We start from the raw sequence: 27936 nt of genomic DNA on the forward strand, positions 1-27936 counted from the left end.
TGTACACATTTTCATTTTGCACAAAAAACAAGACACAGTAAATCCAGTGAATGGGCGTCAGGTAATTCAGGTAATTATTGTTATTTCTTCTGGTATTAAATCAATAACGACCTTTGAATTCATTGAGCATTAAAACCCCAATAATCTGCTCTTAATATTGTGTTAAAACCAAAATGGTTGGGCCATGGTTGGTGGAGAAGAGGAAGAAAATACTGAACGTCAGCAGACGAGACGAACAGACGAGTTTATAAATACCATGCAACTCGCCGTCCGCGAAATTTTCCATGCATTATATAAAATAGTCCAGAGCGCGAGCGGAATTTCTATTTCAGACAGAGAATGCTCATTGTTTTGACCTTTTGGCATGTTGGGGTCTCTTTTCATCAGCACCAAAAAATAAAGCCGACTTTCCAATCTCATGCAAATGTTTTCAGTTAATTCCCAAACATGAAACAAACACATTTGTATTGTTGTATTGTATAGTTTTGTAATTTTTATTGTACACGGCATGTACAGCACACATGAAAATTATACAGGGAACGAATACCGGAATAGCTAGTACACCAGTAACTGCATCTCTCTGATGGTGCATGTTTCCCTCTACTACTCCTGAGTCCTATGAATATAACTATGAGGATGAGGTTCTTTCCGCTATGGTCTCCATTAACAGAGACGATAGTGGAATTAACATCATACTATATATATAATTATTAGTTCTAGATCTAGGAGTAGTTTTCCTCCGTCCTGCAATCTAGTTTAAAGGCAGTGAACACTATTGGTAATTGTCAAAGACTAGCCTTCACAGCTGGTGTATCTCAACATAAGCATAACATAACAAACCTGTGAAAATTTGAGCTCAATCGGTCATCGAACTTGCGTGATAATAATGAAAGAAAAAAAACACCCTTGTCACACGAAGTTGTGTGCGTTTAGATAGTTGATTTCGAGACCTCAAGTTCTAAATCTGAGGTCTCGAAATCAAATTCGTGGAAAATTACGTCTTTCTCTAACACTATGGCACTTCGGAGGGAGCCATTTCTCACAATGTTTTATACCATCAACCTCTCCCCATTACTCGTCACCAAGAAAGGTTTTATGCCAATAATGATTTTGAGTAATTACCAATAGTGTCCACTGCCTTTAAGAGGAATATCAATCCCTACCGTCCATGCCTTCAGCTCATAACCATGAGTTTTTTTAATCTTAAATTTTTTTCTCTTATTGTCAGTAGTGACTTCAGCCTTGGTTGGGATGTGTTTAACAGCTCTCACAAAAGGCAATCATGAGTTCAGAAAGCGCTTTAATTCCATCCGCTGCCGATGCTAACAGCAGCGGCAGTGTAGTCGCCCCGACAGTCATCTCCCAACAACCAGCAAGTAGCTCCAGTAGCCTTGGTTCATCATGCAGTCCCCGCCAGCTTAACAACGGCCCCGGGGACCTGCCCAGTGAGTTGATGTGCAGACCCCTTGGTGTGGTTGTCTTGACTGGACTGGATGCTACTTATAATGCTGTACATCGGGCTATCTGGGACTCGTTCAGTGCTAATCGACGCCCGGACAGAGTGCCATTGTATTTTAAGGCACTACCTGCTGATCATGAATATCCTAAATGCAGATCAAAGGTATGTTGATCTATTATTGTTACTGAAATGAATGAACTTGTTTCTTTCTTTACCTCAGAACCCTTCTACACACAGGTACCACAGACTTCCACACTATACCATACATTTTAAGCTAGCATTGGATGCATGGGGTTGTTCTTTTAGTACAGCTGGTGTTTTTATGCAGTTCTTAAAAGGCCAAATAAAAAAAACACCAGTTGATCGTCCCCGCCCGCATCCTTTTTTTAAATCCGTTTTTTCAAAAGGACTGGCCTAGGAGCTTTTACCGAATCTAACTTGATGCTCTCGAACACTTGTAACCGTCTGTTTCATAAAACAATATTAGTGAATGCCTACCAGCAAATCGTTATCCGACCCTGTTAGTGTTAGTGTTAACACAGGCAACTAATATGTATAAATAAGTTTGCGGTTGATTCAAACTGAAGTATTGGTGGCCTGTTTGATTTGAAATACTTAGCGGCCAGCTTGAAAAAAAATAGTAAATAGTAAGGCCCTCATCCTCCTCTTTTTTTGAAAAATCCGGACGATCAACTGGTATTTTTTGTTATTTGTCCTAATAGCACTTTTCACACTTGAAGTGTTGTCAGACTGCGCTATTTTTGTTCTTAGGCGTGCAGCGCTATGTTTGAAATTACACGACCCGTTTTGTAAGTGTTGTTAAACACGTACATGACATGCAGCACATTAATGCGGCCGACCATGTCAGAAGCATTGGGGTGAACCCCTGTTCTTCATATTGTTGGAAACCTCAAGACCACTCAGCTCTTTTCAGAGACAACACTACTCAAGAGAGATTTTACACAATGGCTGAGCCCAAACCTTTAATATTTATTTATGAGTTAATTAGCCATATATCTTAAAATGCTCTTCCTTGTCAATCCCACACAGCAAAGGACGTCTTATGAGTGGTACATTCCTAAGGGGATCATTAAGGGCAGCTGGATGAAGAAACATCTTCAAGAGGTCCCTGCTCTGGTGGTCGTCTTCTTTGATCTGGACTGGGATGAACCGATGTGGGAGGAACGCCAGATGGAGTGTGCTACTAGAGTAGAAGTCGTCAGGTAGGAGAGCATCACTAGTAATTAACCCTTTCATACACAATTTATTTAGTGATAGATTGATCATGAACACATTAATTTGTTACATGTTTCTTTTGCAAATTGGTCTTATTTTAGAACTAGCCTGCATGGCCGAGGCACACGTGTTGCGGTCGTTCTTATTCAAAAGAATGCTCCACTACCACCAGGTGAGTTCAAAGACAGTAGAACACAAAGTTAACTAAACTGGGTCTCAAAATTCATCACTGCAATAACATATCTTTCTGAAAGTTTGTATATACTCAGCGCCTTGAGTACCTTGTTTGGTAGATACGTGTGCTATATAAGACTTCGATATTATTATTATTATTATTATTAACTTTTGGAAAATATTTCACGATTTGTCACGTAATTTGCTTCAAACTTTGGTTTTGGGCTTTATTCTTTACTCCAGGTGAGGATGGGAAAACAGCTGAAAGGCCAGCTGCTCTGTGTGCTGCCTGTGAGCTCTCAGCTAAGTCACTATTTGTTCTACCATGTGTTGATCACTTGTTGGGATACACCATAAGGTAAGAAGAAATGAACAAAATGTTAGGATACTAGGGAGTTTATTCTGGAGCCCAAAATGTAGATTTGGGGTGCTTTCCTGATCCCATATTATTTTAATAATATCAATACAAACCACTAAGACAATGTGAACAACTACAGTGTCAAATTTTGAGCCCTGGGTACTGGTATAAACTTTGCAATCAGTGAGCTATCACGTTGAATGTAATTCGCCAATCATGTCTCTTGTCCTTAACCACAGACTTGAGAATGCATTCTACGAGTTGACTCAAGGCTATTACTACACAGAGGCAAGGAGAGTCAAGGCACATCGGGAATTCCTCAACAGAACCACCCATCAGGTCAGATAGAAAGAAATGATCTCATCATTTACACACACCTCTAAACTTCTCCAGTACTTCACACTGGTTTCCTGTTAAAAAACACACCATGCTGTTTTGCATTGTCCACTTTTTTTAAATCAGTATTAATGACTTTGACATTGTTTTTAACTTTTGTAAGTCTCATCTTTTTAAACTGGTTGATTAACATTTTAACTTATTGTCAGCTTTCTGTTTTATCTAGATTCCTTAAATTACTTTACCTAGTAATGCTTTGTTTAAGTTTGTCTGCTCCAGACTTTTATTGTTGTTCTTTTCCAGCGCCTTGAGGCGGACTCTTTCTGCTATTGTGTTTGCGCTTTATAAATTTCTATATCTTTGCTTTATTTATTATTATTATTACCTTCAAAACATCAGTGTCTTGTCGTCGTATCTTTGTACAAGCTGGGTAAACGTACACAAAAGTAAACCACTATTGTGACAAGGGATTAATAAACATTCATAAATACCTCAGACAGTTTCGCTATTCCTATTGATGGAGAGCGCATCACGTGGGGGTGTTTAAACCGTTGATAATGACCAGTGTTTATAACCGATTGTGAGCGGAGACTCCGCGCTAGTCTGGATGCAAGACGTTTGAAATACATTTGTCTTTTTGTCATGGTAGTTATTGTTTGTGCGACACGCCTTCAAGTTTGCTTTCTTCAGTGAGCTGAAACAGGACACCCATGGAGCACTCAAGTGAGTTTTATCCAAACCTAATCCAGTATTTATTCTCCTTTTCTGAGAATAATAAAACACACCATGAGCATCACACTCGGCAAATACTGATGCTACATGCATAAATGTTTATTATTGCAGACAATACAAGGTAGCCTACACACATCTGACTGAGCTAAGAGCACACGATACCAACATGTTAGAAATCAAGACCATTGCTGGATTCATCAACTACAAGGTAATATATTGATCCTAGCTTACAATTGCTTAGTGTTGTATTAAGTACTATGGAGTACAAAGGTGGCTGAGTATTAGTCAAGTACCAGTACAAAACTAAGAAGGGAATTAAATTAAATCTTCCAAAAAGTAATGATGAGCTTTCCCTTTAAAGGCAAAGAATACCTTTGGTTTTTTGTAACCGTTCGATTATTTTAATCCCATATAAATGTAGATGTACACAATAACTAACATGTGAAAATTTTGTCACGTTTTTGAGATATTGCCGAATATCCGAAGCGAATATTTCCATGCAGGAAGAACAATCCCTAATAGGAAAACATAGTCTGAGCAGCATGACTGCGGTAACGCTTCTCGGGTTCAAATTTGGCGACATAAGAAGTGATATTTTTTTCCTCAAAATGCTTTATATAATTGAGAGCTGCTGTGGGCTTCTAACCAATAGTTTAAATTGCCTTTAATTTTAAGAGTGATTGCCAAACGCATCCCTTTGAAAGCGTTAATGTATTTTCTTTGCCAGGTGTGTCGTCTGTGCTTCTTTCATAATACACCGTTGGATGCCATCAGCCAGTTCCGTAAGCATGTAGATCTCTTCAAGAACAAAGTGGGATGTGCTGAGCTGGCGTTTGAGCACTCAGCATGGATGTCCAAACAGTAAGTTAAATTTTTTATTTCCATATATCAGGCCTGTGGTATGTAATGATTTTTTTCTTTCTGCTTTAAGGTTTGTCATAGACCCATCTTCAGGTCGGTGTTTTGATAAAGTTGTCTACGCCCACCTGCTGTTTTATTTTTCTGAAAGTTTTTGGAGATTCTGGAGTAATCATTTCCTTAGAAAACACAGATGCCACAATGAAATTCTTACTTGACATGTTTTTACTAAATTATAGTATGTAGAAGCTGAAAAAGTTCTGTACAGTGCTGCTTGATTCACAAAAAATAAGAATCCTTTACCCTCCTACATGTACATGTATACACTGCTACCACAGACTGCCACAAAGAATCATATCTACCAGGCTAGCATTCAGTGAATGAGTTTCTTCTGTTTAAATACAGCTGGTATTATGTGGAAACCCAGTGGCTTGTGTCAATGTACTTAGTCCAATATTTGGCGGATACAGCTACAGCTAGGACTGGGATTCAAACCCACACTCTGCTGCTGACAACACCAGGGCCCAATTTCATAGAGCTGCTTAAGCACAAAAATTTGCTTAGGCAAAAAAATCCTTGCTTAGTAAAATCAGATTACCGGCCAAGACTCCACTCAATTGTTATGCTAAGTAAACAACAGCTTAATACCAGTCACAAGCAATGTATATGGCATGAAATGTTGGCCAGTAACATGTGTAAAATAAGTGAGCTATTTTCGTGCTTAAGCAAATTTTTTACTTAAGCAGCTCTATGAAATTGGCCCCTGAGCTTAGGTCCGGTGACCTACATGTAGATCGCTCGACCACAACACACCAGCTGAGATTTGATGCGAGTTTTGTTGTCTTTCTTGTTCAGGTTCAGTATATTTGGTGAGTTATTTGAGGAGGCAATCAAGCTTGGATTGACAGCTATTCAGACCCAGCATCCAGGTTTCTATTATCAGGTGGCGGCTAATCATGCTATAGCTAGGAAACAACTCTGCAGGGGATTATGTCATGTAAGCACAATTCAAAATGAAAATCTTTACTGTTCCCAAGTTATAACTATAAGCAACAAGGTATACCACAAGTTATCAAGTTAACTACAAGATGTCAAGTTATAAACCACTAGGAATTATTTTTATTTGTTTAACTTCTTGTTGCTTCCTTAAGCCAGGTTCATACTTCCTGGGAATGTGAATGCGAATGCGATATAAATGTTGACGTCACAGCCCTGTATTTGCTCTCTGGGGCATCAGAGAATGTTGAATAGTGTACTACACAATAACCCCCCCCCCCCCCCCCAAAAAAAAAAAAAAAAAAAACACCCCCCAAAAAAACCCAAAACAGGGAGATTTTGAGCCTGAATTCCAGTAACCTTTGTTCCTCTTTGTTCGGGGAGATCTAAACTATATTGTGGGGGTTTGCTTACAGGCAGCTACCGCCATGCCTTCATCCAATCCTCTAGAGGATAGTGAGAATCTAGAGTTCTATGGTCAGCGACCTTGGAGACAAGGTCATCAGAGTATTGACCCACCAGACCCTCAGATGGAGAAAGAAGGAATCCTAGCCTTGCAGTTTCTGGAATCGCAAGTAGATCATTCCGTGAGTAGATGAACCCTCTCATTACTATATTCATGTGACATAATGTAATATGCCTGTGATTTTGTCTTCACATATCTCCTTCTTCATCTGTGTATATGGGTTAAACAATAATGAATATTCTTTATTTCGATGCAATTTTAACATCTATTTATTACAAGTAGTTTTTTGTATAGGGCAAAAACATTTTAATGTGCCTTAAATTTGTGCCCTGGTCATTGGGCAAATAATATTCCTTTAACCTTTCTCAGCTCCCTGGGGAGTATACAGCCCTGTGCTGCCTCGGGGCTCGTAAGGCTGTTTCATGCCCAATATCAACCTCTACCCTCCTAAGTACCCATTTATATCCCTATATGAAGAGAAATATTAGTGGACCCTTCCCATGAAATATGCTAATTACATTCACGCATGCGTACAGACCCTGTTGGTTGGCAAACGCCATAGAGTTGTGCACTAAGCAGACGCCCAGTCGCGTCTGCGTCACGCACCCATTAGCCGTGTACAAAACGGCGCGATGTTCCCTCATTTTGCCAACCAAAACGTTAGTGCGCACGCGCTACGTGCAATTTACATATTTCATGGGAAGGGTCTATTATAGTAAAGCATCTTTCTCAATGTAAGCTTTTTATCTTTGTGCGTGTACAGTGGATCATCATTCCGTTGTTGAGCAGTGCTGTGGCGCAGTTCAAGAAGTACAAATCTGCCCGCATGAAACGCTCTCTCAGTAAGTCTACTGATATATGTTTTATGAAGTTTGTGCATCATTTCTTTTAATATTAAACTACATGTAATTTAGTATATTTTATTAAGATAAATCACAGGACTCGAGAAAGTACCGAGTATACAGTGCTAACACATATCTGTGTATGGGTAAAAAAATAAAATAATATTCTTTATCCCAGAGGCGATATGGTGCACTCTGCTGCCAACATAGCTAGGAGACCCTTGGCTAACCCCTTATCTTAGTATTAAGTATACAGGGTTAATTTTAAGCATTACAATCATTGATGTATAGTGTTAATATAATAGGGTATGTCAACTGTTGGTCAAATTTAAGAGCTCATGTAAAGCCATTGTATAATATTTTGTTTTGATTCCTACCTGTGTAGTGGTCCAGATGGGAGAGGAGTACTACCATGCTAAGGATTACAGCAAGGCACTTACGTAAGTCCAATCAGCTCAACCATTACCCCATGATTTTTGTCTCTTCTACATAAATAGCCTGTTATATTGTATATTTTGTGTACCTTTTGTATCATTATTGTATATTTCTAGCTTTAATTTTCCTGTTTGCTCACTTAATCGTTTATATTTTCTTGGTGAAGCGCTTAGAAACTTATTTTTAGTATAAAGTGCTATATGAATGTAACCATTGTTATTATTAGACAGTGTTTCTTTGTTTGGGATTTTGTGCACATTCTTAATCCTTTTGGGTGCTGTAATAAACAACAGTGATTTTGGAGGTATGCAAATGGGATTTTTCTCAACTTTGACAATATTTCAGACAAAATGCTTTTTCGGACAAAATACTTTTTTTTTTGAGGATTGATACTTGTATGAAAATTATAATGATTGACTGAATGTATTCTTCTCATGTGTTTAAGTTTTTAGAAGGTTGTGATTATAAAGTATTATCTTTGTATCAATAAACTTGATACTTAATTGTCTTTTTTTACTGTAGGTTGCTTGGTCGTGTGACATGGGACTACAGACTGGAAAGATGGTGGCCACTCCTTACATCAATACTTGGTACTTCACTCAGGTAAGAAGAAGCAAAGAATTTCTCTATTTACTGCTGTGCTTTTAATTTTGTTTTGCCTGAAAATTTTCAGCCTGAGTTTCCCATCTTGTGCCCTATAAGTTTGGACTGAAATTAGCCAATGTAATTTTTTTTATAACTGCCTCTCCTTTGTCTTTAAAAGCAATATATTGTGATGTTTATTGTCTTTTTTTCAGATGTGCGTATCTTGTGGCAAGCATAGAGGAATATGTCACAATATGTCTGGAAATTCTTGGAAGATGTATCCTTAATCTACACTACCTTAACCTTTCTTTTTTTTGCCTTCTCTTATTTTTTTGCTTCAAGGCAGTGGACACTATTGGTAATTACTCAAAAAAATTATTAGCATAAAACCTTGCTTGGTGACGAGTAATGGGGAGAGGTTGATAGTATAAAACATTGTGAGAAACGGCTCCCTCTCAAGTGACGTAGTTTTCGAGAAAGAAGTAATTTTCCATGAATTTGATTTCGAGACCTCAGTTTAGAATTTGAGGTCACGAAATCAAGCATCTGAATGCACACAGCTTCGTGTGACAGGGTTGTTTTTTCTTTCATAGTTATCTCGCAACTCAAATGACCAATCGAGCTCAAACTTCCACAGGTTTGTTATTTTATGCGTATGTTGAGATACACTAAGTGAGAAGACTGTTCTTTGACAATTACCAATAGTGTCCAGCGTCTTTAAGCGGTTCCCTTATATTAATATGAGTGTTTGAATATTGATAGTTATTAAGCTGTGAAAAGCTAAAGTTTGTTTTCAACCTTGACTTGAGAAATTCCGTTTAGTTTCACAAAGTATTCCAGAAGAGAGAACTCGTGTGCAGATGAACCTAATCAGAGTCTTATCGGTAAGTATCTCTCATATACAGATCATGGACATGAATGACCACAAGAGGGGGTCATTCAAGGTTGAACAGTTTGAATTCAGAAAGAATTAATATTAATTGATGTATACACTGATGTGTGTTAGCACTGTATACTCAGTACTTTCCCGAGCTCTGTGGAAAAACATCACAAGCATATTACTTGGTTGGAATTTGAACCCACGACCTTAAAGGAACATTACAGAATTGGTTTTGCTAGCAAAAAAAAGTTGCTGGCAGTATAAGCACATTATGTAATCCACCATATACATAAACTGACAAACCTGTAGAAGTTTGAGATCTATCGGCCATTTGGGTCACGAGAGAATAGTGAAAAACCAATTGCAAATTTTGCATTGCATCGATGCCAAAACAAAAATGAATAAAACGCTCACCGAGCGAAAAACTCCAAATGCGAAATTAGATTATTTATTTCTAATGAAATATAACATTTCAGAAATATTTCAAGGGATGTTTTCTACTGTCATCATCATTAGACCGTGTAAGTTTTATGTAAATCTGTGACACCAATTCTGTAACGTTCCTTTAATTCTAAAGCTCTAAAATATCTTGTGATACCTGATTTTCTCCACTGTTTTGCCTGAGTTTTGGAAAGCAGCTGTCACTTTTTTCTGCACCGATGGGTTGTACGCCCATGTACGTGTGGGCACTGTTGATACTGACAAGATATTCTTTGTTTATCTCACTCTCTAACCAGAACAATCCACCAGAGCCGGAGCACGGTTGTGCTTCCGATGCCGTTGAGCAGGCTCGCCAGCTCTGGAAGACCAAATGTAACCCCCAGAATACACCAACAGTCTTTAAGGTGGAGATGCGGAACCTGGTGCCGTTTGTAGAGTGTAAGGCCAGGTTCTCTAGCCTCAAATGCACTGCTGATGAACTGATTACGCTGGAAGTGTGCTTGAGGTAAGTATTGGATCTATACAAGTATGTATATGTCCCTTTTAATAAATTCATTCCCCTTTTCCCTGCAGTGTTTCTTTTTAAAGACAGTGGACACTATTGGTAATTGTCAAAGACCAGTCTTCTTACTTGGTGTATCTCAACAAATGCATAAAATAACAAACCTGTGAAAATTTGAGCTCAATCGGTCGTCGAGTTTGCGAGATAATAATGAAAGAAAAAACACCCTTGTCAAACAAAGTTGTGTGCGTTTAGATGGTTGATTTCGAGACCTCAAGTTCTAAATCTGAGGTCTGAAAATCAGATTTGTGAAAAATGACTTCTTTCCTGGAAAGCTACGTCACTTCAGAGGGAGCTGTTTCTCACAATGTTTTATACCATCAACCTCTCCCCATTACTTGTAATCCAGAAAGGTTTTATGATGGTAATTATTTTGAGTAATTACCAATAGTGTCCACTGCCTTTAAGTCATTTTATAGGTGTGGGTGCAATCTGTTTTTTTTTATTTTATGTTTTTCTTTTGGATTTTTGGCTGTACTTTTTTAGATATTTTATATGTCATATCAATTTGTAACTATTGCAATGACTCAAAATATTGTAATTTGACCTTCGGGTCACAAAGTTTGTCAATTTTAATAACATTTTAATTCATGTATATGAAATATACATACAGTCAACTCTAGTTAATACGAGGTCCGCCAGACTGACCCATTTTTCATGTATTATCTGAACCTTGTCTTAAACGCAGAGCACTAATACTACAAATGTCAAGGTAGTTAATGCACTACACACATGTATGCTTTACAGTATGTTATGCTGACCTACCATGGAACATTTTCCTTCAGCAGAGAACAGATCTTACGAGCATCTTGTACACAGATATATCAATTTTATTTTTTTTTTCCGTCATAGAGCCGCTTAAACACTTGTATTGTCTGTGTGGTCTTGTTGTGACCATTCTCGTATCTTCCAGTTTTAAGACATAGAAACATGCTTGTGAAAAATGGGGACCGGTGAAAAACTGTATCTTTGGAAGTCCAAATGTATGTGTCCATACAAACACGAAACATTCATAGACTGTATGCCTACAATGCATTTTGAAAAACGTTCAAATGATTTCGGACAACATTTCCATCTCCGCCCTACCAGGTCCTCCTGCCAGTTCCCCATCCAGTTCTCCAAGCTCACCCTCCAGCTGAGTAACCCAGCCTACAACGCCCAGTGCGTTGTGACGGATGGTCGCCCGTTAGCCTCTCCAGAGGGCGTGCCTGCTATCGCCACGCCCGAAGCCCAGGGTGATTTGTACCTCATGCCAGGACAGGTCAAGATGCATCAGTTTCAGTTTGCCGTCTTGCCCGAGGATGTCGGACGGAAACTAGAGGTAAGTTTGAATGCCCAAATAGTTGCAGTTATACCACCCAAGGACTAGAGCGGGATTTGAACCAATGACCTCCGGATTATGATGCTGAGCTTCTAGCCCTATAATGGGTCAAATGCCCAAGATACTCGTTGGTGTTCATGTTGCGTAGGGGTTTCTTGCCTTGTACTTCACCTCTGGGACCCCTGTTCAAATCCCCACATGGGGCACTATGTGGATTGGGTTTTCAGTGCCTGCGTGGGTTTTGCCTAGGGAATCATTTTCTTGGGTTTTCCTCCCACATCAAACATTTAAACTCCCTTCATTGTCTATCCAAAGGGTTCTTTGCTAGTACAGTGTTTAAGGTTGCCAATTGAGTTATCAAGTCCTATGTTGGCAATTTTGTCAATATCTTTGTTTGGGGTTCCAGTCAGAAGCCATACACAGGTTAAATAGCCAGGGATCACACCCAAGTTTGCCTGGGAAGCGGCAGCAAAGGGATCACCTAAAGGGGATGCAGCTTTTTTGTTTCAAATTTTCAAAAATAAAAATTGCAGTATTTTTTATTTATTTTTAAATGATTTTGGGATTATTACTTTCCCATCCTATCAGATCTCCTCAGTGTGTCTATCCCTTGGTGATGAGGTCAACGCACGCTGTGCCGTACTCTACTGGCAAGGGGGCGGAGCTGACGCTGCCTCCCTCATGAATATTCAAGAGGTCGTGACCCTGACCCGAGGTCAACCCTCACCGGACCGACTGGTATGGGATAGGATTTCAATTCAGCAAAGCATAAGGTAGGAAAAAACACTGAGTGTAGAAACAGCCGGATACAAAATTGTATTTGATTGGTTTCTTTTTTATTTCTTTTATTTTGGGTTCATTATCACCAACCAACAAAAGTAAATTGAATTTAATCGAAATTGGTTATTAATCAAATCTCATCACAGTCGGAGGCTGAATTAAAACATTGTTTACAGATACATTGCGCACAATGAGAGAGAAGTGTTATATAATGCCCCAAAATACTCACAAAAAGATTCTTAACATTTATTGTGTAGTGTACATTTCTTTGATAACACTTTAACAGATTAGTTGGTAGATTTTTTGAATTGTATCTTCAAAATCTTCATTTCCTGCCTTTAGTGAATACTTTTAAAATGTACAAATACAGTAGTAACTTACCAAGAGTGAAATCTATCTAATATGTATAACAACATATAAGCTTTTCCGAGACTAGCACTAGCCAATGTTTATTCTCAAACCTTAAAACTGCTATTTAAACCATTTTATAAACCCATATTACACATCAGCATACTCTCCCCCCCCCCCCCCCCCCCCCCCAACTGTGCCTTGCCACACAATTTCACGGAGACTGTAGAGACTAAGTCAACAGTACACAACCCACATTCTACCAGCTGTGTATACAGAATATACCCATGCACCCAATGCTAGCCTGGACGGTGGTACTTTGTGGCAGTCTGTGGTACCAGTGTATAGAAGGGTTATTTTTTGAAGAAAATTATGGCTCTGACTACAGTCTTAACTTTTTCATGCATCATTTTCTTTAGTGATAAATGGACACATTAACATTTAACTCTGGGTTTTTCAACTAGTGACCCCCCAAAATATAGGTCAAAATGGCACCCTCAAGGGTCTTCTTTCACATTCTGAAAACTGGTGGCTATGCAATCTGAATTTTTCTGAAAGGGATTTTTAAACTGGTCGCTAGCAACCATTGGCGTATGAAAGAGTTAACTTGTACAACAACAGCATGCAACTTTTATCTTATGCAACACACGGGCGCTATTCTGTCTGAAATTGGCATTGGCAACACTATAGATGAAAGGGTTAGCGATACTGTTCATGAAGATGATGTGGGACAGTAGGTCGAAGAGGTCTTTCTTATCATCTGTCTCCTGTGTGCAGTACACAACTTGAGCCCTGATGGCGAGACTTGTGAAGGGGATCCAGGTGGTGAAGAAGACGGCTGTTGTAGCAATCAGCATCGCTGTGGTCTTGAACTTGAATCTTGATGCTCTTTGATTGTGCTGTCTTTGATGTGGTCTGTTGGGCTCTGCTGCGGTTGTCCAAGGCTTTGGACTAGTGGCCATGTTTTTGTTTGTGTCAATGGGTCGAGGTCCTTTCTTACTTGGTTGTGAAATGCTTCTAAGTGCAACTGCCAGAGGACTCCCTAACTGGTGACTTGTTTTGGCCTCAACATGGTTCATATTTTCTCTGTCACTGATGCTGTCTCTCGGGTTTGCAAAGTTTTGTTTGTGACCTTTTGAAGGCGCAGTTTTGTTTGTCTCACTAGAATGAGGTCCTCCCTTCCTTGATTCTGAAATGCTTCTAAGGTCTACGTGACCTAGCTGGTGACTTGTCTTTGCCTTGACAGAAGTCGTAACTTCTCTGATGCTCTCTCTTGGGTTTGCAAAGTTATAGTTCTGTCGAATGCTGTCTGAAGGCTTTAGAGAGCTACAGGAGTCTGACTGAAGAGACTGTTGAGAGCAGAGAGGAAGTCCAAACTCCTTTCTGTCCTGTGATGAGATGGAAGTTGCCACTTGTTTGTCACTGCTGCTTGATTTTGAAACTTCAGATTGGACTTTCCATGGACGTTGTTGAGACTTGTGGGTATGGAGAGAATCCCCATGAAGAGGTACTCTGTGAGGAGCTGAGTTTATAGAGCTGGCCACTGACTCCAGACTGCCCTGATAAGGAATGACGTTTATGACAACTGGTTGTTTAGTCTCTGATGGTTCTTTGTTACCTGGATTACCTAAAATGCATGACAGTCCCAATTGTCCAATCTGGCTTCCTTTCGGCAACTCTGCGATTAGACCTTCTTGTTTATCGGCGAGTTGCAATGTGGCACTCCGATGACGGATTTTGGCGACACAAACCCGTCCACGTTTCCGAACGTTCATATAGATCTTCACATAGAGACTGATAATTACCACAAAACAAATTATGCCAACAGCAATGGAAATGTCATACACAATTATCCATAAAAGCTTGCATTCAAGATCTGATCGATTGGGAAGGATGTTGATGATGGATACAGGTACAAAAATCATTACTGCAACCCAAAATGTGGTGCCTATAAAAATCCTTGTCCTGAAGGTCGTCAAGAAGCGACGATGGGGTCGGCTGATAGCCTCAAACCGGTCAAATGCGATCCCGACTGTGACAAACAGAGTGCTGCAAACAAGGGTGTCCAGACAGCAGAAATATATCTCATACACTATTGGCGTTTGAACAATCCGGAAGACCCAGAGCAAATGGAAAGTTTGAAAGACGCAGGTCGAGAGATCCAGAACTGCTAGAGCATTGATCAGGATATGGGTACTGGTTCTGACCGGTTTGGACCAGTATATGCAGAGTACCAGGAGGTTCCCTGGTATCCCAATGAGAAACACCAGGATGTGGATGATGACATGCACAACTTTGTACTCCATCTTTTTTCTGTTTCAAGAAAAGAAAGAAATTATAGAAACAAAGGCTCAATCTCCTATGTTTTTCTGAGCACTGGAATCTAAACCTGTAGGTCACAAGTTCAAATCTTGCTATTGTCTCTTTTCTTTGTTTAAAGGCAGTGTACACTATTGGTAATTACTCAAACAATTATTAGCATAAAACCTTACTTGATAACGAGTAATGGGGAGAGGTTGATAGTAGAAAACATTGTGAGAAACGGCTCCCTCTGAAGTGAAGTACATGTAGTACTCGAGAAAGAAGTTATTTTCCACAAATTTGATTTTGAGACCTCAGATTTAGAATTTGAGGTCTCAAAATCAAGCATCTGAAAGCACACAAATTCGTGACAAGGGTGTTTTTTCTTTCATAGTTATCTCGCAACTTCAACAACCAATTGAGCTCAAATTTTCACAGGTTTGTTATTTTATGCATATGTTGAGATACATGTACACCAAGTGAGAACACTGGTCTTTGACAATATTACCAATAGTGTCCAGCATCTTTAAGGGTTGTCAACTTTTTACAAATAAATTTCAGTAAATTCAGTTTGTATTTATGTCGACCCTGTGCTCCATGCCATGTCAACCATGTATGTGGTGCTATGCCAAAACCAGATATTTGCTGCTAGAACCCATTAGCTTTCAACATAGATTTTGTAACCAAGACAAGATTACTGTGCAGTAGAAAATAATTTGCATTTAGAAAACCAAATACTTACATGCACAGATCCTCAGGAAAACTGGTAACTCTTTAACTTCTGGAAAGAAAATCACAGGGTGGCCTAGTTCTTGCTAATAACCAAATTGGCTGAAAAATGGTCCGATAAGTAGGCACTTCGCCCGGCTTTAAAATCCAACTGTTTTGCAACACAATTTGCAGATTTCCATCATCATCATTTGTTCAGATGAACAAGCTAGTAATTTCCTCCCTCATACTGTACGAATATCCTAACACTGAACCAAAAGAACTTTGTATTCTCCCTCTTGACATCTGCAATTGTGTACTCCATAAAACGAAAGTTAAATATTAAGATGTTTGTATCCATATCAAATATTCTCCAACCCCCGTTCCCAGTTTGTTTAAAGTGCCCAGTGTTTGTTGAGCAAACAAGAATATTGTTATCAGCAGTTGACACAAAAGTTAACGTCATAAATCATATTGAAGTCAAACAGTTTGTTTTCGTTCTCAAAGTAGTAAAGGCTTTGCTATGCCATCAACGTCTAAGTGGATTTTAAAGGCAGTGAACACTATTGGTAATTGTCAAAGACTAGCCTTCACAGTTGGTGTATCTCAACATATGCATAAAATAACAAACCTGTGAAAATTTGAACTCAATCGGTCATCGAACTTGCGAGATAAAAATGAAAGAAAAAACACCCTTGTCACACGAAGTTGTGTGCGTTTAGATGGTTGATTTCGAGACCTCAAGATCTAAATCTGAGGTATCGAAATCAAATTTGTGTAAAATTACTTCTTTCTCGAAAACTATGGCACTTCAGAGGGAGCCGTTTCTCACAAAGTTTTATACCATCAACCTCTACCCATTACTCGTCACCAAGAAAGGCTTTATGCTAATAATTATTTTGAGTAATTACCAATAGTGTCCACTGCCTTTAATAGTCTTCAGAATTTCCCTCGTTGCTAGATGTGCGAAAGTGCATTAGCAGATTTTACTAGACAATGTACACCGGGCTAGTGTTAAGGGCGAGCCCCGCTCTAGTTTTACAGCAGATGGTGTTTTTACCTGGGTGTTACACATTAATATTAAAGGACAACACGGATGGCTAGTGCATTGGCTCTCTCCTACAGACCTATGCCACTTGGATGCTTTACTTAACTGTAGATTCGTTACAAATCTACAGTTAAGTGTAGATTCTTAAAAATAATCTACTGTACACAATCATTAAAGGCAGTGGACACTATTGGTAATTACTCAAAATAATTATTAGCATAAAACCTTTCTTGGTGACGAGTAATGGAAAGATGTTGATGGTATTAATGTGTACACCATCTGCTGTAAAACTAGAGCGGGGCTCGCCCTTAACACTAGCGCGGTGTACATTGTCTTGTCAAATCTGCTAATGCACTTAAAACTGCTATAAAACTTTGTGAGAAACGGCTCCCTCTGAAGTGCCATAGTTTTCGAGAAAGAAGTAATTTTCCGCGAATTTGATTTCTTGAGGTCTCGAAATCAACCATCTATAAACGCACACAACTTCGTGTGACAAGGGTGTTTTTTCTTTCATTTTTATCTCGCAAGTTCGATGACCGATTGAGCTCAAATTTTCACAGGTTTGTTATTTTATGCATGTGTTGAGATACACTAACTGTGAAGGCTAGTCTTTGACAATTACCAATAGTGTCCACTGCCTTTAGTAGAGTGACCTCACAGAAATAGTTTAAAACAGTGTATTTAATTTCTCCTTTTCTTCCCATCTTAATTCTCTCTGCAGCATTCTCCCACGCCCTGCACACATCAGCATCAAGTTGGAGCATCAGCCACCATGTCTAGTCAATGAATATTACTGCATTAAGTTGACTATCACCAACAATGAGGAGGAACCTATAACACAACCCACGTAAGATCACATTCAAGTTTGTGTGTTTTTAAGAGTCCCTGCCTGTAAGAATGTACCAAGTGGTGATTCATGGGTTCTCAGATCTTCTTCTTAAAAATTAGAGTGATACATTATCATACCAAATGAATAAATCCAAAATATTAGTTTGCTGACACTTTCGGTTTGGGAGTTATCAGTTATCAAAGTTTCAGCCTAAAAGCCTTCATGAAATGAATAGTACATTCCCTGTAAACACAAAAATGTGCGCCAAGGTCATCCCAACAAAAGTAAAACATTCTTTGAAACCTCCAGTTGGGCTCATAACAAAAGTAAAAGAAATTGGGCTCTTACAGGCAGGGACTCTAAAAAACGCGCACCTGAACCTTTGATGAACAGTGCCCTCGTGCCATTTTCAACGCCTCATAACTCAACGCGCCTATAAGATCCCATGAATTAAACAAGTTCACATGAAAGAGCTTGCATCCCTAAAACAAATTGAAGTGCAAAGTGCGTGGGATCTCGTTGGCGCAGAGAAATAAAAGAGGTCAAAGTTCAAATTTTACCAATATATTGCGTTTTCGCACCTCTGTAACCTTGCGCGCCAACAACAAAAAGTTGTTTTATGGCAACCGAGTGTTAGAACAGTTTTCATCTAATGACAAATGAAAAAAGAATCTTGGGATCTCTGCGACTTGCATGTCAAAAGATTTTTTGAAAATTTTCTAAAGTATTGCCATTCCACACGTTTTGGCCTAAATTGGCACAACATTCACTTTTTTCATCACTGTAAGTATCTGTGCCAACAAGATCCCATCAATTTTTTCTTGTATTTGGTTAAGTTGAGTGTTCCTCAACAAATTTCAACTGAAAAATAAATGGGATCATGTTGGCCCACCAATATAACAAAGGTCATATGAAACTACACTACTGCCTATTTCGGGCGATGGATCGGTCTATTGCGTGGGCTTTCCCCCTTGGGGATTTTAATAAACAGTTACAAACTCTTTTCAAAGACCAACTCGACCGATCCAAGGCAATGTGTTCCTTTATCACATTTCTTTGTGGTCACCACTTCTGTCACGAAGCAATTAGTCATCTTTTATCTGAATAAATAGCGCTATCAAACAATCAACATGCTTCATGCCCTCTTCAGTGCTTTGACACATGGAGTGATTCGGCATGAATGTCCTGTAAATCATCAACAGTTTAACAGAAAGTGTGTCCATTCAAATATTGAGAAGATGGTTAAGAAAATCTGCAAGTCTCTGACAAGTCTCTGCAAGTCTCTGACATAGTATTAGGACCTGCATGTTCTGTTAAAGGAACACGTTGCCTTGGATCGGTCGAGCTGGTCTTTAAAAAGCGTTTGTAACCCTTTTTTATAAAATGCATATGGTTGGAAAGATATTTTAAAAGTAGAATACAATGATCCACACAAGTTTGCCTCGAAATTGCGTGGTTTTCCTTTTACTGTGCGAACTAACATGGTCGGCCATTTATGGGAGTCAAAATTTTGAATCCCATAAATGGCCGACCGTGTTAATCGACGAGGTAAAATGAAAACCGTGCAATTTTGAGGCATGTTTGTGTGGATCATTGTATTCTACTTTTACAACATCTTTCTACCGATATGCATTTTATAAAAAACGGTTACAAACGCTTTTCAAAGACCAACTCGACCAATCCAAGGCAACGAGTTCCTTTAACATGTCCAGCAACTAAAAAACTTACAAGAATTTTATTGCATAAGCAGGCTACAATTAGTATTTTTTTCAAAACCGTTTTTCAGGTTTCAGGTTTTTCATACATTCAGGGCAAAAGTGATTTTTAAACTATTTTGGTATCTGGGGGAGACATATATTATAACTGGTTAATATTCAGTTGGGTAAATATTGATGTGTACACCCAAAGAAAACAGTGCACTCCCACAGTGACCACCATTGTGCCGCGTCGTGGTGTGTTTCTGATCAGCAGAGTGTGGGTTCTAGTCCTGGTAATGACAAAACACTTAAAGGGAAGGTACACGTTTGGTAAATACTCAAAACAAATGTGAACTTAATAACTGACCTGGTAACGAGCATTGGAGAGCTGTTGATAGTATAAAACATTGTGAGAAACTGCTCCCTCTGAAGTAGCATAGTTTTTGAGAGGTAATTTCTCACTGAAATAATTTAAAGACTTCTAGCCAGAAGTCTTTTATTCCTATCTGAACGCACACAAATTCGTCCAACAAGGGTGTTTTTTTCTCTCATCATTTTCTCGCAAATTCGATGACCAATTGACCCAAAATTTTTCACAGGCTTGTTATTTTATGCTTATGTTGAGATACACCAAGTGAGAAGACTGGTCTTTGACAATTACCAAATGTGTACATTCCCTTTAAGCTTATTGTCAACTACAAAAAGACGGAGAGTAGGAAGAGTATTAATTTTAGACTATTTTTTGTGGTTTAATTAACAGCATGTCAATCGGATTACAAGAAGGACAGGATGGAGGATTGGAGAAGACGAGTAAGTTAATGCTCTTGTTTCTTTTAGACTGTTCACAATCCTGTCAACATGGCTGCAGTTGCACACGGGGATAAGTGTACAAGAGTCATTCATGTCATTACTGGGAGGTCTAACATGACTAATTTACACAACTTGGGGTTGAACAAAGACAAATTTACTAGAGAAGGATTGGAACCAATGACCTCAAGTTTAACGAGCTGGGGCCCAACAACTTACTGAGCTCTCTTTGTTGGCAGTCTCCCTATTTTGCAATACCGTTTATTCCAGTCAGATTTTACCAGACTTGAGGTTTGGTGCTCTCAGTGTGTGTAACTTGTTTGTGACACTTGTGTCCGTAACAGATTCAGGTTTTGTGAAAATTTTCAGTAGGACCCTTGATATCAATTTTCAGATCACCTGGACCGATGTTAACTACTTAAATATTGTTAGAAAAGTCAAACCAATTAAATAATAATATTAACAATAATGGGTCCTTACAAAGCACTTAAAGCACTCAGTACTTAATTAGATTTCTTATGTACTTACATGTATACATTTTTCCTTGTCCTTGCAGCGGAAGTTAGTCTTAATCCAGAATCTTTCTTGAAGGAGTCTTGCCCTTCGAGACTGAAGAACATACCTTTAGGTACCATGAAGCAATCCAACAAGGTACTTTAATCTAATCCTTAACCCAAAGCCTTATAATTATTATTACTGGGTTATTATTCAAAACATCTGCCTGTCGCAGCCCGAAGACTGAATTGTGATACAGATTATAGTGTGGCGTGTCGTGTCCGAGGGGTCTACATGTAGCTCACTGGACCCAAGCTCTAGTGTTTTCAGCAGCAAAATGTGGGTTTGATACCTTGTCATGACACTTGTGCCCTTGAGCAAGGATCTTAACCACGATTGCTTTGTAAAAGTTGGGGAGGTAGGGCCTCTGCTTTACTAGCCAGGCTCCTGGTGGGTGATACCACTATGGACTGTAGGGGACTACCCTGTTTCATCCCAAAGAGTAGGTGGCAACAAGAAAGACTCTGCTAGAGTTGAACCATCAGGCCACTAACTGTTTTTGCATAGATTGATTTACAACTTGACTGTCTGCTCTGTAAATGCAGGTAGAGAAGTTGGTATATATTCACTGCACCCAGCTAGGCAGTCGTGTGATCAGTGTACGTGTCGTATACAACGTAGAAGTGAAGATATCCAGCAACAGCGCTCTACCACCGGTATCCTGCACCTGCTATGAGGAACAGTCAGTCTCAATGCACACCATCTTACCTTTTAATGTCTCAATACACCTGTCTTCTCTCAAGGTAAGACCCCTTCAATTTCAACCTCGTTCCCTGGGACACTAGACCTCACAGTGTCATTTTTTCCCCAGCATTCCTTACTCACTCATAACCTCTTTAAATTTGTTCATTAAAATAAACCAATCCACTCTACGCGCCCCACTTAAGTATGGCCGCACACAAAGGAGGCATCAAGTCATGTTCCCCTATTATCCTTTTTTGATATGGATGACCTGCATGTAAAAATGGATTCACTTGAAGAGGAATCCTGTCAAAATACTTGCATTTTCACATAGCGTTCTACAAGTGCCATACAAGCGCAAGTTTTTGACAAGCATGCGTGCAAAAAAGTCACCTTGGGAGGGAGCCAATCAGCGTCGAACGTCAGGCCGTTAACTATGTTCCCACTATACCATAGGTCCTTTTGATTGGAAAGCAGTTTGCAACAGCTAATTCTGTTTTCTCATTTTCACCAACAGTTTGAGGCGATTGATCATGTATCTGGAGGTACACCATTCCTCCTAATGACAGACATCAAATGTACATCACCCTGGCCTATCATGATCTCAAACACTACGCTCCAATTGGTAAGATACATATATCTGTGTCTCAACCACAAAGAAAATACTAAAAGCAAACATTATTAAGGATTTTGCATTTTGATTTCGCAAAAAGTTAGGACTAGTCCTGACTTAGGACTAGTCCTAGGAGATATTAAAAACTTCAGACTAGTCCTAATTCTTTGTGAAGTCCACCCCTATCCTCTGTATATTTAAAGGCATAGTAAACCTTTGGTTTTTGCAAGTGTTTGATTGTTTTAATTGAATATTGACCCCTTGCATGCGCGTCACACGCGGCGACTGGTGCCACGCTCACCATGTTGGTGGGCAAGTTAGGTTTACGTGTATTAACGCCGCGTCGCCATACTCTATGCATAGAGTTATATATGAAAACGCACAGTGAAATTGCCCACCAGTATGGCGCATTCAAGATTTTTCTGATGATGACGTCAGATGAAATGGGGCAATAAGTTTAGATGTATACATGTGGTCATGTTTTTTGCGATATCAACAAAAATCCTGAGCAAATGTCCACGCAGGAAAAATAACCCCTACACAATCAAATTGTGGGGCAAAACAACTGCATGTATAATCACATTACTTCAAAGTGAAATGTTTCTCAAAATGCTTTTATTCTATTGAAAGCTGCCGTAGGCATCTAACAAAGGGTTTCCAATTCTTACCATTAAGAGCGAAAACCAAATCAGTTCAATCAGTATGCTCTTCAAAACATTAATGAACTTAAATGAGCAAAATCACACTTATTGCGGTAATTACAAGTGGAAAGTGTGGCACTTTTCCTGCCAGGAAATCCTGAGTGCACAAGGTCGCTCTGTTTGTAAACATAGAGATAAATTGTCTATAGTAATTGCATAGATTGAATATTTCATTTTGTCATTATTTACTGGTTATTGTACTTGCTTTTCAATTTGTCATTGTATATTTATTATCCATTTTCCTTCCTCTGAACTCATTTGCTAATCAAGATAATTTTGAATGTGTTTGAAATTCGGTCTCTTTTACAGTGTATTTAGTTCTCTGTTGGTGGGACAGATTATTATTGTATCCCCATACTGTGGATTGGGCATCAGCCTGGTCACCAGTCTTTTTTCTTTTATTCTGTGTATTTTAAAATGTAGTTTTTAATGCGCTTTTATTATTATGTGTGTGTAATTTTCCCACAATTGTTGTTGTCTTTATATTATCCTGTAATTTCCTGAGCTATTGATACATTGCATATTGCCTTTCATTTGTACCTTACATTGCATGTGGAAAATAAGTTTCCCCATAAGTAGGTTTGGGCACTGGCCTGGTGACCAGTCTTATTTCTTAACCTTTTTCTTCTATTCTGTGCATTTTAAAATGTGTTATGCGCTTTTTATTATTATGTGTGTGTAATTTTCCCCTAATTGTTGTTGCCTTTATATTATCCTGTAATTTCCTGAACTATTGATACATTTCATATTGACTTTCATTTGTACCTTACATTGCATGTGGAAAATAAGTTTCCCCATGTGGATTGAGCACTGGCCTGGTGACCAGTCTTATTTCTTAACCTTTTTCTTCTATTCTGTGCATTTTAAAAATGTTTTATGCGCTTTTTATTATTATGTGTATGTAATTTTCCCCCAATTGTTGTTGTCTTTATATTATCCTGTAATTTCCTGAACGATTGATACATTTCATATTGCCTTTATGTTATTATTATGTGTGTATTTTTCAACAAATGTTGCTGCCTTTATATATCTGCTATTTCCTGAACCATTGTTATATTTCATATTGCCTTTCATTAACCTTACATTGTATGTATTTACTTACCATATTATTATTTGTTGTTGATTCATATTGTAATATTTTGCTCTGCTTTTCTTTGTCCATATTTAACCCCATAATGATAATTCCTCTCTATTTAGGGTGTGTCATGTACCTCCATGTATACATGGAGGGATCTGTCTTTATTTGAGTAAAAGTTAATTATTAAGTTTTTAATGTTTTCTTTCTGGCCTTTTTCGTTGTAGTCTATTTTGGGTGTGACATGTACACCATGTACTGTACCTCCATGGATACATGAAGAGATCTGTCTTCATTTGAGTAAAAGTTAATTATTTAGTTTTTAATGTTTTAGTTCTGGCCTTTTTCGTTGTAGTCTGGTGATGTTAGGCCGACTGACACAATTGAATCCCAAGTTAGTGACGGTAAGTGTACAGTTCCATGCCAGCATTTTTCTTTTAAAACTGAGCCGGATATGAATATCGTGAGAAAACCCAAACTGTTCTTTGTTGTTTTCTTTCATAGTGACTACCATATTTGATGACACCATTTTCACAGGTTGATTTGTGTAGTCTAAAAACTAGAGAATGGGAAGTATATAAATGTACCTTTCAAAAAGAGTCAGGGATATATTTCTAGAATGTTATCTAGACTGATTGTGTGTAAGCGTCATTGCTTCATTGCTTTTTCTTTATGGGGGCCATACTCGACAAGCTTTGCTTTTTATGGGCCCCCTCCAACTCCACCACCTTGTGCTCTGTATTGGTTTTTGTTTTGTTTTCCATAATTTATATTTTGCCTTTGCTTGTAAATGTTGTTTTATTGTATTACTTCATGTATTATCATTATTCCATTTGATTGTAACATTACTCTTCATTCACTACCTAAGTGTTTTGTTTATTTGTTTGGATTTGGAAAAAAAGTGGATTGAATTGAAGCATGTTTGTCTAAACCATGCAATTTTGTATTTTGTTTGATTAGTTTGTCTGAAGAATGAGGAGCATGCCAGTGAGTGTGTTTGTGTCCAGGCAGCTGGCCATGCAGAGACTGGGCTCATCAACCTTGGAAGCTGCGTACTAGAATGGAAAAGGTACAGTGTTTGATATACACATTGTAGGGGTAAGGAAGGGGCAGGGGTAGGAATGGGGTCTGGTAATTAAGATGGTTGACCATGACCATCAAAACTGTTCTCGTCTCGTCTTTCTTTTTCTCAGTTACAACACTGATGCGTAGGTGTTTGTATCCCTTTGATCTTTGTGCTGGAAGGTATACACTGTTCATTTTTTTTTTTTGCATTTCGGTTGAAACAAAATCCACATTCTCAGAGATCAGATTTGGGTAGGCAAGAGCTTCGGTCTGAAACATGTTTGCTGGGCTATAAGTTGAGCTTGATAGGTCTGTGCTTGTAGCACTCAGCCCACAGAATTAACTAAGGGTCCTCAATTAGTGTGCCTGCGTAACTGTTTGGGGTTTCCCTTTTGCACCACAATGTACACATATTTTGATGTTTGTGCAATAAAGGTAATAAACTAAACTAACTAAAACTAAATTGTCATCACCCATCTCCAGGAACTCCCAAGATGAGAGCCTTCCGTTTGTCAAGACAACGTTACCCCTCCCAGAAGTGAGCATCCAGCCCCTACCTCTGTCCATAGAGACAGAGATCCCAGCCTTCGGGGTGGTCCGATCACCACTGCTAGTCAAGTTTACTATTACGAACGATACATCCATCGTGCAGACGATCGAGGGTAGTATACAAGCCAGTGAGGCTTTCATGTACTCTGGGCACAAACAGGTAAGAGAACTCAGCCAAGAATTTTTTTACCGGTGATAATTAGAGATTCGTTCCAAAGTGGTCGCCTCTTTTCAATTAAGGCTCATTTAAGTATAGTGTATTATGCATTGTTTTATTATTTGTTTAATATTATATGCTCCCTGCCTGGTTTTATAATTTACGAACATTGTGAATGTTATAATATGATTGCTGGTGGAGTAATTTTGTAACCCAGTTATTTTGAATATTAAGTAAGACTCGTTAGTAGACAGTCACTATATAGTGTCTCTGCAATGCTGTATAAAACAGATTATTACTACCGTTTGGTTTGCACCAACTTGACCTTTTTCAAGGATTTTAAGTTAACAAACATAAATAAACTGTTTTCCTTGCAGATATTCTTTAGGATTCTTCCCTCTTCTAGCCAGTCACTCTCCTACAACCTACACCCCTTGATGTCTGGGTATGTGCAGCTACCCGAACTACAGCTAAATATCCCCCATGCTCCTAGCATGACCAAGCCTGTAGTTGCTGCAATGTTGCCCTCGCACATCTACATCAAGGTAATTATATGTTAACTTCCTTCCGGATTACTTGCTGTGCCCAAAACTATTACTAACTGGGGGGACAGGTCCTTTGCACACGCTGGACCATTCCTTTGGAGTCAGTTCCCCCTCACACATTCGGGATAGTGGCTCCGTGGACACATTTAAAGACAAATTGACATTTCATTTGTTTCAAACAGCTTTTCAGTAGTTTGTTTCATTCTTTTGTTTTCCCTTTGTTCCCTCTTTCCTATAGTGTTGCTTTGTTTTTGTGTTCTTCTTGTCATGCGCTTTGAGCACCTTATTAGGTGGATTTATGCGCAATATAAATTGTCCTTATTATTATAAGAAGTATTTAGCGGTGACACTATATAGGTAAATCTCTTTTTATCGATGGTGGTTCTGAGAAGAACTGAAGGCCTCAACAGCAGTCTCCTGACATGGGACAGAGTAAACTGTCCAAAAGGTTGAGCCCTCAGAATATTTATCTCAGAATCGGCATAATTTAAAAGAGATTTATTCACATGATTTCATCGCAAATTATTTCTTATCATTACATAAGCATTGTATCTAAATTTGTGTGATAACTCTTGTATTTTACACGAGAAATGATTTGTGCAAAATACCTTTTCTGAACTTGTATTGAAATTGTGCATAAATTTATATATATATAGCCCCCCCCCCTCCCCTCCCCTAAACAATATATCTGCTCATGGGAGTTTTTGTGCAAAAACTTCTCAATTTATAATTTTTGTAATAACTATTGTGTTTTGCACAATAGATGGTTTGTGTAAAACATTGTTTCTGAACTTGTATTAAAATTGTGTAATAACGATGTATCTTGCTCATGAGAGGTTTTGTGCAAAAACTTCCTAATTTGTAACAATTTTTGCTCTAGAGATGATCTTGTGTAAAACCCTTGTATCTTAATTTGTTCATTATTGTATAACTGTTTCTTACAAACTCTTGTTTTCTTTGTTGCCAAGTGCAACAAGTGTGAAATGAATTGAATTTTATATGACTATCTATATATGTTTTTTTTTTTATATACAGTACATGTGCGTTTTATTGACATGTTTTTTTTTGTTTATATAAACATGTGCGTTTTTATAGACATGTATGTTTTTACATTATAAAGATTTCAACTTGAATTATTTTATATTAGTAATGTTATCTCATGTGTTTAGGCCTAAGTGTAGTTTCTATTTAAATCCAGGCAACTAATACAGTTATTTACAAATATGTTTTCCTATTTCAATTTTAGTATTTGTATCGTTATAAAATATCGTTGCTGTTATGTTATTATTAGTTTTACTCATTAGTTTTTTACTCATATACAATGATGTGTGTTTGTTAGCACTGTAGGCCTATACTCAGTACTTACCCGAAGTTCTGTGAAAAAAATCACAGGCATTATACTCGGGTGGGATTAATATTTTATTATTTTTATTTTATCATTGTTGTTCTAGAGTCATAACAACAACATTAATATATTTTGTCTTCCTCTATCAACAGCCCCAGGGGAAGAAAGTGGTATCGACTTGATTGACCATCAGTTGCCTTTAGCTGGATGAGAACATCGTATTATCCAAATATCAGCACTTGTGCAGTACAAGCTGTGACCCAGAAGTGTTTAGGGTGTGAAAGAATCAAGCAGGTATAGATTCGGTATGTTGGGCACGACCAAAACACAGTTTCATAGAGTGTTACCCATGGTGTGCCCATAAACAGTGTGGGTTGCAGGCATGTGAGACTTCCTCTTTTCAGCTGATTTCCTCTGTTTTGGTTTTGACTTTCCTCTTTTTTTTCTTCAC

The 27936-nt window shown here is 38.4% G+C and overlaps 1 protein-coding gene across 2 annotated transcripts; it reads left to right on the forward strand.

Moving 5' to 3' along the window:
* Positions 1-4: 4 nt before the first annotated feature.
* Positions 5-27936, forward strand: LOC117290359 (trafficking protein particle complex subunit 11-like). Of its 2 annotated transcripts, none has more exons than XM_033771709.1 (29): positions 5-70; positions 1232-1621; positions 2510-2682; positions 2797-2867; positions 3113-3227; positions 3467-3566; positions 4213-4286; positions 4407-4503; positions 5023-5156; positions 6009-6150; positions 6566-6736; positions 7379-7457; positions 7843-7897; positions 8415-8495; positions 8690-8754; positions 9300-9361; positions 10095-10303; positions 11450-11681; positions 12270-12454; positions 17588-17713; positions 20153-20202; positions 20756-20850; positions 21300-21497; positions 21953-22060; positions 24180-24228; positions 24785-24893; positions 25373-25598; positions 25973-26140; positions 27638-27936. In XM_033771709.1, exons 2-29 carry the CDS (start codon positions 1283-1285, stop codon positions 27665-27667), a joined length of 3543 nt encoding a protein of 1180 aa, XP_033627600.1. In that variant the 5' UTR covers positions 5-70; positions 1232-1282; the 3' UTR covers positions 27668-27936. The 2 variants fall into 2 exon arrangements, with proteins under 2 accessions (XP_033627600.1, XP_033627601.1); XM_033771710.1 differs by having other exon boundaries at positions 26-70; positions 1229-1621.

The sequence above is a fragment of the Asterias rubens genome, chromosome 5 (assembly GCF_902459465.1).
Source record: "Asterias rubens chromosome 5, eAstRub1.3, whole genome shotgun sequence".
Taxonomy (NCBI): Eukaryota; Metazoa; Echinodermata; class Asteroidea; order Forcipulatida; family Asteriidae; genus Asterias; species Asterias rubens.

Bases quoted from the DNA above. Each gene is read 5' to 3' on its own strand.
- LOC117290359 (XM_033771709.1), top strand. From the start codon at position 1,283: ATGAGTTCAGAAAGCGCTTTAATTCCATCCGCTGCCGATGCTAACAGC. The intron at 4,287-4,406 runs GTGAGTTTTATC...TTATTATTGCAG, and splicing joins GACACCCATGGAGCACTCAA to ACAATACAAGGTAGCCTACA. The intron at 24,894-25,372 runs GTACAGTGTTTG...ACCCATCTCCAG, and splicing joins TGCGTACTAGAATGGAAAAG to GAACTCCCAAGATGAGAGCC.